Raw genomic sequence first — 20,217 nt, 5'->3', positions numbered from 1 at the left:
AATAAAATGTGATGTTCATTTGGTCCAAAATTGTAAAAAAATAGCGTCAATGACACTGTAGCTCCCATCCTGGACTATTTAGTGTTTGTTCTCTGGTCAGATATTTGAACATGTGTGAAAGGGATAAAGTGCATGAAGTGAAAATACTTAAAGGGGAAGTTCACCAAGGATGATTTTTACATATGTGGTAGCTCTGTGGTCACTTACCCAGGAAAAACTATTTTCACCATTTATAACTCGCAAGATTTTTTACAAAAAACGATAAAATAGTACAGGAAGTTGCCCATGTAATTTGAATCATGGGAAAAAAGCTCCAAGCTTGGAGCTTGCATAATGTGATATGGAAGGGACCATCTTCGGACGGGTATGACCCCCACATTGTCCACTCACAGTAACACAGTAGTAAACAGCAACACAAAATCTGACAGTGGAAAGTTTATTATAATTGAATCATTGTTATGCAAGGATACTCAGTATAAACAAAAGTTATACGCCACAGCCTGGTTTAAGCATGGTGATGGACCATGGCAATACACATGGGAAAATGGTCCCTTCCATAACACATTATGCAAGCTCCAAGTTTGGAGCTTTTTTCCCATGATTCAAATTACATGGGCAACTTCCTGTACTATTTTATCGTTTTTTGTAAAAAATCCTGCGAGTTATAAATGGTGAAAATAGTTTTTCCTGGGTAAATGACCACAGAGCTACCACATATGTAAAATTTATCCTTGGTGAACTTCCCCTTTAAATGAAATGTACTGGAGACAGTGAAATATGTTTAATGTAATTATTCAGAATATAAAATGGAAAAAATACAGAATTAGATATATCGAATACTGTGATATAACCATTCTCAAGTCATTTACAACGACATAGTCCCCACTTGTAATAGGAGTATTAGTCTTGATGGGGCAGGAAAATGTGGTCATTAAGAAGTATCACTGGAGTGTATATGTTGGGATCTATGGGCACATACGTCTATGTCGTTGTTCCCAATTTGAAACACATGAGGCATGTCTAAGTTACGGTTCTAAATCAGGAAAAAAGATCAGACCTCTAGCAGTATTGGCCAGCCAAGAAATACATATGCGCATTATAAATGAGGTACAAGATGTGACATCTTAAGGTCTAATATCCTATCAAAATTGGAGGGTATAGAACTTGTGGTTACTGAAATATGCATATATATGTATAATCAAGGTCAAAGGTCATCGAGGTCACATGACATTTTGAAAAAAAAATTATATTGCTAATTAATCCCTATATGCCAAAAAATCAGATCTCTAGCTCTATTCGCTTGCCCAGAATTAGATGTGTACATAATTAATGAGGTAAAGCGGGTGTTGTCATAAGGTCTCCCATCCTACTAAATACAAAGGACATAGCACTTGTGGTTACTTATTTATTGACATAAACATATATTTTAGGTAAAAGGTCATCGAGGTCACATGACATTTGGTCAAAAAATTTCTCTCCTATAGTTATCCCTATATACCAAAAATCAGACATCCAGCTCTATTGGCTCTCTCAGAATGAGATATGCGCATAATTATTGAGGTACAGTATGTGGCGTCATAAGGTGTCCAATCATACCAAACATGAAGGGTGTAGCACTTGTGGTTACAGAGTTATGGAAAAATATGTATATTTGAGGTCAAAGGTCACCGAGGTCACGTGACATTTTGTCAAAAAAATTGTATTGCTAAGTTATCCCTATATACCAAAAATCAGACCTCTAGCTCTATTGGCTCGCTCAAATTAGATATGCGCATAATTAATGAGGTACAATATGTGGCGTCATAAGCTGTCCCATCATACCATACATGAAGGCTGTAGCACTTGTGGTTACTGAGTTATGGACAAATATGTATATTTGAGGTCAAAGGTCACCGAGGTCACGTGACATTTTGTCAAAAAAATTGTATTGCTAAGTTATCCCTATATACCAAAAATCAGACCTCTAGCTCTATTGGCTCGCTCAAAATTAGATATGCGCATAATTAATGAGGTACAATATGTGGCGTCATAAGGTGTCCCATCATACCATACATGAAGGCTGTAGCACTTGTGGTTACTGAGTTATGGACAAATATGTATATTTGAGGTCAAAGGTCACCGAGGTCACGTGACATTTTGTCAAAAAATTGTATTGCTAAGTTATCCCTATATACCAAAAATCAGACCTCTAGCTCTATTGGCTCGCTCAAATTAGATATGCGCATAATTAATGAGGTACAATATGTGGCGTCATAAGCTGTCCCATCATACCATACATGAAGGCTGTAGCACTTGTGGTTACTGAGTTATGGACAAATATGTATATTTTAGGTCAAAGGTCACCGAGGTCACGTGACATTTTGTCAAAAAAATTGTTTTGCTAAGTTATCCCTATATACCAAAAATCAGACCTCTAGCTCTATTGGCTCGCTCAAAATTAGATATGCGCATAATTAATGAGGTACAATATGTGGCGTCATAAGGTGTCCCATCATACCATACATGAAGGCTGTAGCACTTGTGGTTACTGAGTTATGGACAAATATGTATATTTGAGGTCAAAGGTCACCGAGGTCACGTGACATTTTGTCAAAAAAATTGTATTGCTAAGTTATCCCTATATACCAAAAATCAGACCTCTAGCTCTATTGGCTCGCTCAAAATTAGATATGTGCATAATTAATGAGGTACAAATCCGAGATATATGCGTGAACGGATGGACTCACGGATGGACGAACAGACGGACATGACCCAATCTATAAGCTCACTGGACTTCATCCGTGGGGACTAAAAATTGTGTCACTGCATCCTTTTTGCAATATGAATACGATGAGAAACTAAATTTTTATTTTTCGTGGCCTTATACATGGGAGTCTATGGAGATCTGCCTTATACATGGGAGTCTATGGACGTGTAAACTAAAAATATGCAAATTTCACCACGATTTGCCCAAATTTGGGAAAGGTCACTCCTATGCACTTCCATACCAAGTTTCAAATCAATCGGACTGGTGGTTTCAGAGCAGGAGATTTTTTGACCAAAAATGGAGAAAATTACAAAAATATTCATGAAAAATAGCAAGTCCAAGATACTGACCCAAGATGTGCACAATCATTTCATGTCAGCCCAAAGTACTTACATGCTAATTTTTCATGTAATCTGCTCAGTGGTTATTGAGTTTTTTCAATTTTGACTGTTTTTACATTTTTTCACTTAATTTGCATATTTTTGGCAATGACAACTTCATTTGAACAAAATCTCATCTACAGCCCATCATCCATGTACACACCAAATATCAAGATGAAATGTACAGCGGTTTTGGAGTTTTTGATGTTGACGGACAGACATACAGACATACAGACATACAGACATACAGACACACAGACATACAGACATACATACAGACATTTCCCTAGCCTATAAGAATAGCTTCCATTGCCATATATACATATGGCTATGGAGCTAAAAAAATTACAGAAAAATTCATAAAATTGTAAAATGTTGCACACCATAATTTTTGTGGGAAAAATTGCAGCACTCTAAGGGTTAATTCACAAATTTACTCCAACATCTATAACACAATTGACATCAACACTTGTATACTATAATTCACATGTGATAAACTGTCTAAAATTTCAAAATCTTTAACAACAGATATTTGTAGTCCTTTCCTTTGCTCAAGCAGATTGCACAGTATCTGCATGAGTAGTTGTAATTTTTTTGTCTTTGGTGCACACAGTCTTGGCTCATCCCTTTAATCCCTGTGAACAGGTCCACAATCACCGTTTAACCCTTTCACCAAGATGGTTTGGTCCAAACCCACTGTTATTAATGGTGATTGTGGACCTATTTACAGAGAACTGGGGGTGAACAGGTTAAAGATATACTGTCACCTGTTCAAATTTTGCCACAGTTACCATGGAAAGAGAAAATCTTACCAATCACAGATTTTAAGCTGGTGGCCGCTTTTTATAAACAGCGCCCTTTGACCATATATGGACATATTTAGATTATAGATGACTGTATACCTTTAAAGGGCCTATAGTTCCTCGGTGTTTTTGAAAGTCCATGAGTCCACCACAAGAGGGTTAGGTAAGTCTTCTAACACCTGTGGTTTTGTCCTTGTGTGCAGCCTAAGGTGTCTTTTAAGGTTGCAGGTCTGTGTGAAGGTTTTGCCGCATACATTGCATTCATACGGTCTTTCATTTGTATGCGCCATACGGTGTATCTTGAAGTTGTTTAAATGTCGGAAGGTTTTGCCGCAATCGTGACATTCGTATGGTCTTTCATCTGTATGGATCCGCAAGTGTACTTTTAAGCTGCCCGGGTATCGGAACATTTTACCGCAGACGTAGCATCCGAACGATTTTTCGTCAGAGTGAAGTAGGAGGTGGTGGGTGAGGTTCCCGGAGTGGGCGAACGTTTTACCGCACTCCCCGCACTGGTAAGGACGTTCCTTCGTGTGAATCCTGAAGTGGCTTTTGAGGGCGCCACTCCATCCGAATATTTTACCACAAACTGTACACATGTACGTCGTGTCGTTTGTGTGGAATCTGATGTGTGCCGTCAATTGCTGACTGTATCTGAATGTTTTGCCGCATTCTTTGCACTCGTAAGGCCTCTCCCTGGTGTGAACCATATGGTGTTTCTTCAAATTGCTGGCTTGTGTGAACATTTTCCCACAGACGTTACAAGGAAACGGTCTCTCTTTTGCGCGACCGTTCACGCGATCATCATGGATTTTTTGGTGGGTGTATAGGCTGCTGCTTTGACTGAACCTTTTACCACACTCATTGCATGAATACGGTTTCAATTTAGCGTGCACCCCATTTTGGTGTTTTGCCAAGTCCGAACTAAGTCTAAATGCTTTGCCGCATTCTTTACACATGAAATTTCGTTCGTTTGTGTGAATCTTGCAATGAGCGTTCAGTGCGCTGCTTGAGACGAATCTTTTGCCGCAATCTCCACATATGAATGGTTTCTTGCTGCTATGTATCCTGCTGTGTGTCTTCAGTTGACCACTTTGAGTGAACGTTTTGCCACACTCAAAGCATTGGAAACGTCGTTCGTTTGTGTGAATCTTGTGATGAACATTCAGTGCGCTGCCTGAGACGAATCTTTTGCCGCAATCTCCACATATGAATGGTTTCTTGCTGCTATGTATCCTGCTGTGTGTCTTCAGTTGACCACTTTGAATGAATGTTTTGCCACACTCAAAGCATTGGAAACGTCGTTCGGTTTTGTGGATCTTATGATGTTGTTTCAGGTGGCTAGAATTTGTGAACGTTTTACCGCATTCAGCACACACATGTGACCTACTGGCTGAGTGGATCTTTGCATGCCCTGTCAGGTTGTCGCTGATAGTTGTCACATCATCAGAGTCTTCAAACTTGAATGTTTCTCCATTCCAGGCGTTCACTGAGCTTTCCATCATACCGTCGCTTTTTTCGTCAATTTGTTCCACTGAAATGTAGCCTTGTTCTGCAAGGCTGAGTACGATCATTTGAATATCTGTGACGATACAAGAGAAGTTCAGTATTAAGTTGCAGACAAATTTCTCAGGGTACAGATTGGCATTTGAGAAAAATATCATTGACTGAAAACTGCAGCTCAATAATTTAAAACAAAATTGAGGTTATACTGGCTCTATGTTTGTTAGCACCAGGGTACTTTCAGAAATGTAATTTCTGGAAGGCTCATGAATACATGTATAGTTAGTAGTCTCACAGTGGGCGAGTCATTTCACCACCCAACATTTCAACATTTTAGTTACCAGTTTCATAATTTACACATCAGTTGGGCTGGTAGGAGAAAAGAACTACCTTCCTGGCCATAAAAACAAGTAGGCCATGAGCTTGGGTTAGTGAATTTGGTTACATTCGTAGTCTCTCGTTGAGTTGGACTCTCATTAATATTCATGTCAAGCGTAGCCATGTTTGTGTCTGGCAATGCAACACAGCACAATCTCTGACTTTATTCTACGCCAGGAGAATCATCTACCGGTACACACAGTAACCTAGTTCACACTGGCAACTTTTGGCCAGGGCAAAATACCGATAGGTCCCACCAGACCAAGGATTATTTTCAGTTCAGACATGATCGCAACGAAAAAATAAACTGACATAACTTCAGCTCTAAAATGTTATCTCTAATCTTTTAAAGTTCAAAATGGTTGGAGTGGATGGATAACATCACAATATTTGTACGGTTAATGATTTTTGTACACGTTTTATGCACAAGAAGGGCTAATATGACTGCCACTGACTATTTCAACCATCAGAAACAACTTCAGCGTATAATTACTAAAGTATCACACCGCAATTACATATGAATTGGAAAAATAATCAGAACATGGCATTTAAAGGTATAGTGTCACCTGTTCCAATTTTGCTACAGTTGCCATGGAAAGAGAAAGTCTAATCAATCACAGATTTTAAGCAGGTGGCCACTTTTTAAAAACAGCGCCTTCACAAGGGCATTTTGAATATCCAGGAACGCCCCTTTGACCATATATGGGCATATTTAGATTACAGGTGATTGTATACCTATAAACAACTTTATTAACATGCGCCTCTTTAAGTTGTACAAGCAATGTCAATCAGGCGACATAGTCTTGTCTGAGTAGCGAAACTTGAAGGAATATGTCGTTCTGACAACATGGGATGATATTAAAAGACTGCATTAAAATTATTTCGGTGAATGTAAACTTGACAATCAAAGTTGGCAATCATCTGGGACCAGGGATGGCATTACACATCATCACACACAAATCTGGGCCAACTCGGATTTTGTGTTGGACCCAGACCCATTCCCGATCGGGACAAAATTGGTCCAGTGCTAGACTGACACTGAGCTTCAGATTGCTTGTATAACACGGATGTAAAAGTTACATAAACACAGTTGGTATCTATTAACTAAAATATGTTTGTACAGGGCCTACCTGTTACAGACAGAGTGCCTTCGTAAAAGCTCTTGATTGAATGCTTGGTGAACATTTCAAAAGCCTCCAATTTCATCAAATCATTTGGCAGACTTCCAGTTTCACATAGTTCTTGACATTCTGAAGAAAAAAATGCATTTGTTGTTTAATTCAATTTTTGATCGATTGTTTATTTGTTTGTTTGTTTATTTGTGTTTGCCGTTCACAAAGTCAGACCTGTTATTTTTTAAAAGTGCAGTTCATGGTTACAGGTTGTTACTAATATAGCTGCAATCATGTGATAATTGTACACTGCTGCTTTGAATGCAGCTAATGGCTGTTGTTGCAGTTTGTAGTCTGTCCTTCAGTGATCATTGCAACATTGTATTTTAGCTGTTCTTAAATGACTTTTTCCGAAAAGTATAATTTAAATTTGCAGACAAATATTTATTTTTGCATATTAATGAGAATATGACATCATTTTCCAAACAGCCCTATGCCAGTAACCTATTTTCCCATCAAATTGTTCTTATCCATAACTGGGAATACACTCTGTAAACCCTGCTTGTAAAAAGCTCTTGATTGAATGCTTAGATTTCCCGCCATTTTCAAAAGCCAATCATATGCCAGAAAAAAAAAAGATTAGAACAACAAATGTTGGCCATCGTGTGTTGTGCATTCAAGTAAATGGCATCATGCTCGTTTCCTTATGATCACGATGTGTATGTGCAGGAAGTACTGCATTTTACATTTCTGGGAGGGGCATTTTATGTGTGGCACCCATTATTGTTTAAGCTGTTACAACACACAGGCATGGTCCAAATCAGCGAGCAGTGATATGTCTATACATGTCCTTCAGTCAGTACATTTTCATGAAGTAAGTTTGGTTTGAAAATAAAATCACGAAAATATCGCATAAAATTCGCAGCTATTGGGGCATTGATTTGATATTTATCATTTCATAATCTGTAACGTGATGAGAATATAAAAATTTGTGGTGACACACAAATTGCCAATAAGGGATAGATCATTACTGGAAAGTCATAAATGGACTCAAGATCGGGTGCATTTTTTTCAGTATTCTGAAATTTTCATATAATTATTATTCTTACAGAAATTCCAAAATTTTCATTTTTTTCCACTTCAAATAGAGTGAATATTCCATTTTCCTTAAAGCCTGCCTGTTGAACTAGAAAGTTAGCAACTTGCTCTGCAAATTTTTCCCTCATTTTGCCCAACCCTCCCACAATCAAATGGTCGATCCCTATTAAAAAGTCTTGGACAGTATTTATTTATTTATTTATTTTGCATTCGTTCCATACATGACATAGATGTGAAACACAGACATCTATTGGGGCCCGCCAAGGCGTTCTGAAGATTTTCGCTGCGCTTCGCTTCGCTTCGGCAGGGAAATCACAAATTTTCCTGTGGAGGAGAAATCAAACCTGACCTGAGATCGACCTTTAATGACCCCGTGACCTTTGTGTTTTTGACAGACCCCCATGATCATTGCACATGGCATTGATTAAAGAGCACTGCAATCACCTATGCAATCAGTGCAAGCTGTGGGTCTGTGTCAACAGCGCTGGGTTGTGCGGCCTCCGACTCGAGATTTGACTCCAACTTCCAAGTTGCAAAACTACAAGACGTGATACCGGAGTATCGAGACATGCCATGGTACCGAGCTCTCGTGTGTCGGATTGTCTGCTTGTTCGATCTATCGTCTGCTCGATCAATCGAAATCGTACTCAAGTGTTACATGATCGACTGAACAAGCAGACTAGACTACCAGACCCATAAGTGCTTGAAACCGTACTCTATATCTGGGAGACCGCATAACGCCATAAGGAGGTATACTTTAGCGACAGCTTACCAGTGTCATCAGCGGAGCACCAAGATAGAGAGTTGCCAGGATTCGTCTCATCAGCATCGCGGCAGTTGCTCCAGCTCCGCTCTGTCTGTGCAACGTCACTTTCTTCGACTAGTGCAAGCTCAAAATCCATATCAGCTGACGTATTCCGATCTGTATTTGTTAGCAAAGTGATCCGCTGTCTCAGGTCTTGGATATGAGAGAAGAGGCTTCGCTTGAGATGATCAAATCACAGCTCAATGGGGGCAGCAAATATACGGCGCATGCGTATTCCAACGCCTCATATTCAGCACTGTATCGTACGTGACTCAGGGGCGACATCACTGAAAAGTTCAATGTCTGATAAAAAACTTAATTCTTTAAGTTTTGCTCAAACTCACCCCCTCCCCAACCCCCCTCAATGAAACGTAATTGTTGAATGTTGACCAAAGGTTCCCATTATTTCCTTACTGTGATAATTCAAATCACACTTAAACATACTCAGGACGGGTGATGCTGTAACAGACAACATTATTCAAATGAAAAACACCTTTAGGCCTATTTCATTCAAAAACTTCTTGGTCTGTCACTGTAAATATAACACCAATATCAAAGTATCAAAGGGTCTCGATCGGCTTTGCCGCAAAAGTAGCGAAAATGCCTAATTACTACACAAATTTTATAGAAGTAGCAAATAAGCATTTCGTTGTATTGTTTCAGTCGGATAGAAAACTGTTTCGGGTTAACTCACACCTAAACTTAAAGAATCAACATTTTTATCAAACGTAGATCCTTTGATGTTGTCTCGTAGCAACGAAGGCAGTAAGAATGACCAAACTTTGCTATATTAGTTTAGCTTTGTTTGTCTCGTAGCCAAATACCTGTATCAAGTTAAAATGCCTTTAAGCTGTAAATTTGTCTTGATAGTCTTTTTTATTGGAGATTAGTATCACATTCTTTGTAATGAACCCCCATACCATTATGCGATACCCGGTATTCTAGTTGCTTACAAAGTCTATGCAAATGAATTGAATGCCAATGTAGAGATACTTCTTCTGCTCTACGTGAGTTAAAAAAGTGCAGTTGGTTCGTTAAAGTAGAATGCGCCTCGGGGACAGATATGCGGACCCTCAAAGCGTTCACAATACTTTTTTTGTCTACCGATGACTTGTGGACGCACCGGAGTTCATTTGAAGCTCGTGGAGTTAATAAAGTTATCACTGACTTATTTTAGTGAAAATTTCCCCCATTGAAGTTAACACAGGGGTGGCGTCCACTTTGAATTTCAGGTGCCAGTAGTTTCAAAATTGGATCAGTGACCCAGATTTCTATTCTTGATTTTGAGAGAAAGTAATTGAAAGTTCGGTTGCGGAAAATTAGGGCAAAGGTTTAGTCTTATCACAGTCCCTCTATCGACAGTCCCTCAATCCACGTTTCCAGACCGGTGCGGATGGACGTCGACTGTGGATGGACTGTGGTCTTACCATAGTATATTTCGAGGCGCTAACTACCTTTTATAAGGTGACACGTGCCCCAACATTGGAAGACTTTGATCTTCTTAAACTTTCTGTCCGGAAACTTCGAAACATTCCGTCGGTATCAAGACTCAAAATAAGGTGACATGGTGCAAAATTGGTACAGTAGAGAACGTACAACAACGTTTTCTTTCCGACAAATTTAAGGGATCGAGAATTCAAAATGACCGCCATCCTGTGTTTACTCTCTCCATGCCTCGTTATCTGGATCTTAGCATTTTATTTTTCGATAAGAAGGTTCGAAATCAAAAGCATCTTATGAAAAAATCTTCCCATAGTTTGACCAAAGAACGTTTTTCAAACATCGCCGACTAATATACAACTTTACATAATTCATTTAACAACAAAATCTTTTTGACGTGCCAATTTATATAGGCCTATGGCCGCGGCGCGAAGATGCAAAAACTATGACCAATCACTCGAATCCATTACCAAGATTGATATAGTGGTAGTTTCATAGACAATATGACTTAAGGTACTATGCGCCACGAAAGTGAAAGACAAACTTTTGCTCAAACTTTTATGTATGAAAGTTTAAACCATTCCCTTACTAATTGAACAAAAAAAATGGGTGGGGGGAGGGAGGGGGGGGTTGCTGCGCAAAGTTTGGAAATAGCAAAACAAATTACTCAACGTTTTGTTTCTCTGTTAACTCTGTGAGGTAAATTAAATTTTCGATTGTCAAAAAACTAAGAAGGTGAAAGTTTTTTTCTCCAAGAGCTTTAAAATTAACCCCAACAAGTGGTATATCAGAGTCCAAATATCTGTCCCGAGGCGCGTTTTACCTAAGGCTAATAACGGGAATCCAAAGTATCTCTTCGAATATTGGATGGTATTTTTTGTAACCAAAATGCTAAAAGATGCAGCTAGAGCTTTATAAATCCGATTTGTTTAACTGCCTTCACTACGGGCCAGTAAAATGGTAGAAAGCAAGAGCAAGCTTAAGTATTTTGCGGCAATGAGAAAATACTCGGAGAACCCACACGGGGACGCGTAATCTTTCCAAACATACACGACGCGATGCGCTATACGTGCGAGAATAATGACGACTGTGGGTAGCATGAACATTTTAATTTGTTCATCAGCCAGGTCCGTGAAAACACGAAAAAAGAGGTGATTTTTTCAAATCTAATGCTAGACTAGAATACCCCTTTGAACTCAGATAAAGAATTTTCCCAGATGTAAGCCATGTCAGCGCTAGATTGAAAATAACATTTTTAGTAAAAACGTCATCATGTGCATACTTTTCCCAAAAGTTGTTCCAGAGTGTACTTATAGAGGTAAAAAGCTGAGACTACTGTAAATGAACTGAGGAAAGCTGGTACAGACAATATGCAAACAATAAACATTGCGTACGTCACGAAACATTATTCGACTCTGTGCAACATTGATATTGTGACTTTATTTGCGATTATCTCACACACGCTAGATTTTATGATAAGGATAATTTTTCTCTCTCTCTCTCTCCTCTCTCTCTCTCTCTCTCAGTTCAGTTCAGTTCAGTTCGGAGAAGGGAGAGATATCCTCTGGCAAACGCATAAAAACAGATGACGGTCAACAGCTTAACAGGTACACATGTAGGAGTCGTAGGAGTTTTTGAAGGCATTAACACTGTCAGAGTTAATGACCCACTCAGGCAGGCTTTTCCATTCGGTAACTACTCTACAATGGGAAGGAGAATTTACGCAGGTCCAATCTGGATGTTGGTTTTACTAATTCTGGAAATGACCTCTAGTCCGGGCATCTCTGTTTACTTGCAGGGAAACACAACATGAATCAATTCCATTCAGAATTTTGTACACCTGGATCATGTCTCCTCTAATTCTTCTAGCTTGTAAGCTAGTAAGTTTCAGTAAACGCAGTCTCTCTTCATAAGGTAGTTGACATAAACCAGGAACAAGTTTGGTAGCACGTCTCTGCACTTTTTCTAAAATTGAAATATCTTTGGCCATCCACGGCGACCAGGCTTGCACAGCATATTCCAAGTTAGGCCGTACCAACTGCTTGTAAAGACGAACTATTATGTCTTTGACTTATAAGACATTGTCCTTTTGATCAAACCAAGCACCTTGTTTGCTTTTCTGGCTGATTCCACACACATTCGGGTTGGCTTTAAACTTTGATGTATCAAAACTCCTAGGTCTTTTCTTCCTCAACATTTCCAATGCAGTACCATCCATCATATAAGGGGTGGACCATTTGATATCTGGGGGGGGGCTTGGAAGATTTGGGGGAAAAAGATGACAGGTGGAGTTGCTCGGGAAAAAAATCTGGCTTTAAGTGGCTGATGGAAAAACAATTATGGACCATTGCGACTCGAAAAAAAAAATCTTGGCAATTGTTCGATGCACACTGCAGCATCAATAAAAAAAATCAAGCAGTAGCTCTGGAGTTTTATAAAGCATAAACCATTTCAAGCTTGAGGAACAATAACTGAATATGAACAATTGTACAGTATACATGACCTTCTGATTAGAGGAAGTATGCTGAAATTGAAATTGCTCACCAGTGTTTTCCAGAAATGTGTAAATCTGAATGTATGGATTTTGTCAAAATACCACAAGAAGAGAGACAGCCTGCAAACATTTTACTATTATCGTTTGCGTATAGAAAACTCATAACAATGACAAAATGCGTAGAGACTCAATCCAATGCGTAATATTATTACGCATTGTATCGACTCTCTACACATTTTTTCATTGTTATAGTGAATTATCTTACCAATGTTTTTCTTAACAAAAGCGAATGAGTTTGATGGTTTTGGGGAAACTACTATGTGGTAATGAAGAATGGGAAATGGGCAATGAAATGAGCAGACAGCGGGTGATTTAAGATTAAATGTTACATCTTCACTGCAAATAAAACCATAAGTGTGTCATAAATAATACAAACAAAACAAAATCATGTTTATTTGTTTTGTTGTATGTGAGCCACGTCTAAGACACACAACAAAAGTACTGTTTCAGTCTCAGCTAAATGTCACCTCAGGTGCCACCAGAGAACACCATTTCCACTCCAAAATTTCATTTTTCGCCTTGCGAGAGGGGGACACCCCCCTCTCGCGCTCTCCCCCCCCTCGTTCGCTACGCTCACTCGCCGCTCAGTCGCTCACTCCCTCGCAGTCCACCCGTCTACTTTCTTAAATTACCCGGCTACTTTCAATGTAAGGACAACACTGACAAGTAAATGCCATAAATGTACATGATTTTACAAATATGTGTTTGTAAAGTTAATCAAAAATGTACATGTATTTACATATCTTTATTTAGTTTCTTGAATATAGTCTGTGTGCGATAGAATAGCATCAATTGCTTCCTTGTGTTATCCTCGGCAGTAATGTGAAATGTACATTTTATATATTTTATCTTAATTGCCAAATAAATTCAATCAATCAATCAATCAATCTTGTTACTGGGTGTGAAAAACCAAGCAAACAAACATTGCACCGAAATTTGGTAAAAAAAAAAATATATCTCGAAGAAGGAAAGTGAAAAAAAAGTTGCCAGCATATGCCCTGTAGAAAAAAAATAATTCATGGTGAAGCACGTGGGAAAAAAAATAATGGCTCTCCACCACTCTTCCAAACCCCCCCCAGGATATCAAATGGTCCACCCCTAAGGGTAGTTTGAATTGTTGAAGCCCATGTGACCTTGCACTTGCTTACGTTGCTCTCTCTCTCTCTCTCTCTCTCTCTCTCTCTCTCTCTCTCTATATATATATATATAGATGTGCTCGTGGGAAATTACAGTGCTCGATGCTAAAGCAGAGCGTTATAAATAGTAACACAAATTACTTCAAGTACAAAGTTATAATATTTGTTATTCAGTTTCATGATAGAATGGTACGTCCCAAGCATATAAAAGAGTGTTGGGCTAAGAATCCTTTCACTTCATCTGTCTGATGATTGCAGGATGGATGCATGACACTTAATAAGTAGGCTATGCTTAATTAGGCCTAGAGGTTCCCTTATCACAGATAATATTACAGTAACGTTTTTATCTTTTGTTGAAAAATACCGATTGAGGGGCGTTTTGATTTTTTTTTTCCGGAACAAGCATGGGTACCTGGCTTTCCTGTGAGTGGCCCCGAGGTCAAATACTTCGCATAACCCGATCTGATATGAGTATCTGACCGGAAATGTAATTCCCGGCTCCTTGATTGTATGTGTTACGCAATATCCAGCCAAGGAAATGTTGGCAGTGGAATCGGAATCAGTAGCAGAATCGAGTATCTCCCAATCTAGCATCGGTCTTCCTAAATGGGATCTGTATATTGGAGGCGTTTATTTCTGATATAATCCCACATTTGAAAAGCTTGAACAAAATAATTTGACGCTGCACGGAATTCTTAACAAGGAACACAACACGTCTACCAAACCATGCCTGTGTGAAGTAGCCGCATTCGAATCCGAATGCGAAGCAAAATTCGCATACTTGACTTCTTATTTCTCGTTGTTCTTGCGAGACGCTCGCATGGTGTGCTTCTTCTCAGGGTATCACCCTTGGGTATCACAGGTTTTTAGCTCACGTTATTGTAACTATGGCTGCACCTGCCTTTCCAGTCGCCATATGGTCCACCCAGACTAAAGAATCCGAAAAGCAAAGAGGTTTCAGCATCGATGACTACAGAGCAGGTGAGTTGACATGGGGCTTTATTTACTCGTCATGAATGATGATGATTGACAGGAGCTTGGAGTTTTTCATGTACAGTAAACGATGTAAAGGGGCCCTTTGGCTGCGAATACCACATTAGACATTCCAAGTGCCCATGGTTACTATCAGTACATGGTAATTTTGCGTTGAACTCACTTTGAACACTGCATGCGCGCTCTTGTGCGATGCTGTACGCGCGCGTACGCACGCACGGTCCGAGCGTTGCGCGACAAAGACTCAGCAGTTTGGTCGTGTGCTTGAAACTAAAGGTCGTCGCCAGTGATCTTGCTCCCAATACACACACTGATACAGTTTACAGAAAGCTAAGACTTCAGTGCATGTGTAGTTGACAATAGCAAGACAAAAACAAAATAAAACAGGTCTTTCTCATGGTTTCTTAATAATATGTCAAGTATTACGTCATAATCAGAGCAAGAGAATGACAGTTCCAACAAAACTTATGCACAGTATTTATGCTGATTAATATGACATGATAATGAATATTTGTTGGATGTCTTTGTTGACATTTCTTATTCCAATTGAAAGTGGAAATCTGATATGCAGATATATATATATATATATAGAGATATATATATATATATATATATATATATATATATATATATATATATATATATATATATATATATATATATATATATCTCAGACACACATGTTATCAATATCAAAGAATTAATGTCTGTCTTCACTGATCTGATCTGCACCATTCATCACTTTGGATTTACCCAGCACTTTGTACAAGAGGCATCATTTAAAGTGATGTACGGTATGTGGAACTGACATGTGCATGCATGTAGGTAATGTCCAATAGATGACCTTCATCAGATGTTTTGATACAGCCAAATTATAATTTAAGAAAGATTTTTTTTTCTGATTTCGGGGAAAGAATCCTTTCTGGACTTTTTGTTTCTATTTCTGTGGTATGTATGCCATTTACCTCCTTGAAATGACCTTATTCAGATTTCTTCACTTAATTATTACAGAGTGCCTGAAGGTGTGGGAGAATGCCAGACATCACAATGACATTGATAAGTTCAAAGAGGCCTTTGAAGTCATAGTTCAGAAGATCACAGTACGATTTCAGGAAAACATTTTGTCTGCGCAAGGTATGAAAACTACCCTTTTAATATAATCTTTTTCTAAATTACCAATTTGTTATTCATTGTCAGCTTCTGTCTTTTATCATGTTTTCTCAGATGTTGATACTAAGCAGCAGAGTATTTGCCCCAAGTATAAATAGGGGTCTTTGCAGTGCATTCACTGTCAGGTTACTTATTGTTGCTCATACTTTCAAATTGTCAATTGAGGCAATGTGGTTCCACATGACCATGAAATTACTGTTCACATCTTGACGCAATTATGGATACTCTCTACGTTTTGTGGCACTATCAGGCACACTCAGTACTGTACCCTACAATCTGTTCTCACTTCTTTTAGCTGGCCGGTCACTGCAATTTAAGCAGGTCAAGTCAGCAATGTGCATATCATTATACAACTGCCAAAACACTTCCTGTACAAATGAAAGAAATTTGATCTTTTATCTTTTTTTTATTCTTAATTTATACTTTGCACTGGTATATGACACAATTACATCCTACTACATCTGCACGTATTAAAATTTGTTTGGTAATGAAGAGGATATTGGATCGACATGCAATGAATATTTATTTGAAAGTTTATTCACAATTCAAGATAAAGTATAGGTGTGGCTGTTGATTTTACAACCATTTTCAGTAATAGAGCGCGAAGCCACTGCAGTGAACTGCAATAAAACTGCTTACACTAATTAGTTTCAGCTGTAGCCAGCTGGCAAAGTCGACAACATTGTATGTCCCATGCAGACAGTTTGTCTCGGGAAGTTGAAATAAAAAAGATTGTACATGGACCAGTGCATGGTAATGTTACATTTGTATCTTAATCTTGAACACGGGTGCCAATCGTAAACTCTCATTTACAACTCGAGCCTCAGACAGAGCTAGTTTTGCCTTTGTACAAGCAGACTTTTTGGTCTTAATATCAAGTAGCCTTGTTCAACACCAAAGTGGCCACGGCTAAAGCTGACACTTATTAGTGTAAGCAGTTTTATTGCAGTTTACTGCAGTGGCTTCGCGCTCTATTACTGAAAATGGTTGTATTTGGCTCTAGGGTGTCTATATAGGCACTCATGATATTAATCATCCTTTGCATACATATTTACTATAAATATTGTCATCAACTGTTAATGAGTTATTATATATGTATGTTTATATGTATGTATGTATGTTTATTTGCCATAGAAATACGACGTACTATGTACAGAATGTCAAGAGTGGTGTAATATTTAAAAAATATATACAAAAAAAATATGTAATAGTGACATTTCTGCAGAAAAGGTGTTGCTATATAATCATTGGACTGTGATCTATGGCTGGAAAACAGGAAAAGCTTAAGTGAAGCTTGCATCATCTGTTTCCCATTTAACTGTATAGCCATTTGGGACTGTGTCATTGACAATGAAGTTGATATTTTGAAATGAATAAGATAACCTTCTTACTTATAGTTGCTCTTTTGTTTATTTTATTTTGTTCTCTTTATATTCAGATAAATCCATCATCATAAACAGCTTGGCAGAGTTGTGCTGCATTTCAACGGAACACGCTGACGGCCACAATGATAGCTGTCAATGTAATGGAAATTTTGACAAAAACGACAACTTAACCCCAGGATCTTCCAAAACCAGCCCTTTGGAAACGCACATAAACATTCCATCAAAAGAAAATCTGGCCAATTCTGAAGAGTTTCAGAAAACGTGTATGAGAAGAGTGAGTGACTTGCCATATATTCACGTCTGTCCAAATGGAACACCCCCTGGTGATAATGGAATATGCCAAGGATATCACCCGTCTGGTAATATGAGGAGCTACCTTGAGCAACAGATAAGAGAAAGACCTGCTGAACTCCAGCATCTAAGTGAAATCGCTCAGGACGAAAATTTCAAAGGAGTCAGTCAGAGGCATGTAAACGAAGAACTGAATGAATGCAAAGCCTGCGGAGAAATGTTCGGTGATCAAACCAGTCTGAAGAATCATCTACTTTCCCACCTAACTGGAAAGTCACAGAATCCAGAGTGTGGTGAGATGTTCCAGACACGTGAAGTTACATCACAACATGGAAATGTGCTTGCACGCAATGAAACTCTATCTCTACCAGACATTCAGGTCGCTGATGTCAATGAAGAAAACAAAAGACTAGAAGAATGTTTTCTTGACTTATTTCATTCTGATAGTGGCTTCAGACAACATGTTCAGGACACTTTGCAATCCAAAGACCAAATAAACGATAAATCGGTCCTTTCTAAACACGTGCCAATGTGTGAAAAGGAAGTAATAACTGTTGGTTTTCCACAAATCAATGAATCTTTGGGGTATGAAGATTGTGGTAGGATACGTGAACCAAGTTCATTTCTGAAGATAAATGAAGAAGAAAGCCATTTACAAGGACAGCTGCCTGAACGTGATCTGAATGAAAGAAATGCTGGAAAACATGCAGAGAGTATGGTACCATACAAATGCCAATGTTGTGGAAAGGCGTTTTATCTCAAAGGCATGCCAAAGTATACTCAAGACGGATATTTGCAACAAACCGTGGCATGTAATGAATGTCAAGATCATGTTAAAACGTACAATGTAACTCCATCTCACAGAACTCACTTGGACCGACTTCAAGTTGAAGGAAAACCAAACCCTGTGCAAGGCATTGGTGATTACAGAGAATTTGCCCAGAGTGTCGGACCTTACAAATCCTCAATGTGTGGCAAATCAGTCTCATTGCTGAAATGTCACAATGGTAGATCTCATCAGCAAACCCAGAAACAACTTGAATGTAAAGTTTGTGGATACATATTCAAACGGAAATCATCTTTACACAGGCATGTGAAACAATTTCATACTGAGGGAGCGTCTTAACCCTTTCACCACAATGGTTTGGCCCAAACCTATTGTTGCCAATAGTGAGTGTGGACCTGTACACATGCCTTTGGGGGCGATGGATAGTCAGATCTCACAGTGTGATTATCATGTCTTGAAGCAAGTATGTATGTTCTCAGCCCAGCAAAAAAAGTAAAAACATCGAAGACTGTAGAAGAACATTGTATTCGTATCATATTTAAATGTGCCTCTGGGACAGATATTTCGACTCTAAAACTTTTGAAATTGTTTCTTGGTCTACCACTTATGGGGGCTCATTTGAAAGTTCTTAGTGTAAAAAAAATATTTTTTCAAAAATCGAAAATTTTATTTAGCCGAGCCGTTCTGTCTGTTGCCTCTCCACTAGGCGACTGACGCCGAATGTTGTGAGTATGAACCCGATTGAAAACCAGCCGTATATTCTCCATAGAGTTAACACAGGGAAGGTGACCATTTTGTGTTTCAAATATCAATAAATGTAAGGTATATTTTGTTTCTTTACTACCAAAATTTGCAAGGTGACCCCCAATTTTTATCCTTGATTTTGAAAGCGAGACTGGTTGAAGAGTTCCTTGAGGAAAGTATGAGCAAAAGTTTAAGTCTTTCATTTTCAAGGTGCATACTACCTTAACCCTTTTCCTGCCAAGTCGGTGAAAATCCACTTGAAATTCGGTGTAGCCAGAATCTAAGTACTGGTGACCGTTATTCTACCAACCCGGTGGAAATCGGACCCTTTTTGGGTACCCCCTTTCCTGCCAAGTCGACGGCACTACGTTTTGCTATCCCCTATGCGCTTTAGGGGTCATCCGAGGACAGGTTTTCTGACAAGGAACGCCTTTTCCCCTCGAAATGGGTTCGCAGGGAGTCGATAGACAGGGAAAGGGCAGAAACCTGTCCGCCAGTCCCCCACACCCGAGGGGGGCTGGGTTTTTTTTTTACCGCTTTTTAGCGGACTTGGCAGGATAGCATGGTGACATTTTCTGGCAGACTTGGACATACTTGGCTGCCTGGCACTATAGAGATTGCTGCCGAACTTGACCAACTCGGCAATGCTAATCTAGAAGGCTACCTCTTGCAAACGACTTGGCAGATATGCCGATGGTGCGAGACGAAAGTCACTTATTCAGTGTGCGTGACTGAAAATGAGAACGTATTTTTGACAGGACGGCTCGACTTGTTCCTCCGATGGAACGGATATGAACGACTCAGAAATACCATTAAACTGGTGTCCAACGTACTAAGCTGGGCTTCAGCTCTGCAAGTTCAAGCCAGGCAACGTCCTTCACCAGCCTTGGCC

General features: G+C 39.0%; 2 protein-coding genes across 2 annotated transcripts; one reads left to right on the top strand and one right to left on the bottom strand.

The window, feature by feature from the left end:
- Window positions 1–783: 783 nt before the first annotated feature.
- Window positions 784–9,037, bottom strand: LOC139123549 (zinc finger protein 160-like). The gene is made up of 3 exons (XM_070689721.1): window positions 8,793–9,037; window positions 6,941–7,060; window positions 784–5,511 (listed from the first exon to the last, which is right to left on the bottom strand). Exons 1-3 carry the CDS (start codon window positions 8,920–8,922, stop codon window positions 4,040–4,042), a joined length of 1,722 nt encoding a protein of 573 aa, XP_070545822.1. The 5' UTR covers window positions 8,923–9,037; the 3' UTR covers window positions 784–4,039.
- Window positions 9,038–14,723: 5,686 nt separating this feature from the next.
- On the top strand, window positions 14,724–19,791 carry LOC139123548 (zinc finger protein 121-like). Its single transcript, XM_070689720.1, has 3 exons — window positions 14,724–14,936; window positions 15,960–16,082; window positions 17,557–19,791. The coding sequence occupies exons 1-3, from the start codon at window positions 14,843–14,845 to the stop codon at window positions 18,918–18,920; spliced, it is 1,581 nt and encodes a 526-aa protein (XP_070545821.1). The 5' UTR covers window positions 14,724–14,842; the 3' UTR covers window positions 18,921–19,791.
- The last annotated feature ends 426 nt before the right edge of the window (window positions 19,792–20,217 follow it).

Source organism: Ptychodera flava, assembly GCF_041260155.1.
Source record: "Ptychodera flava strain L36383 chromosome 23 unlocalized genomic scaffold, AS_Pfla_20210202 Scaffold_23__1_contigs__length_28996876_pilon, whole genome shotgun sequence".
NCBI lineage: Eukaryota > Metazoa > Hemichordata > Enteropneusta > Ptychoderidae > Ptychodera > Ptychodera flava.
The sequence above is the reverse complement of the archived record's forward strand: the minus strand, read 5'-3'. Positions and strand labels throughout refer to the sequence as shown.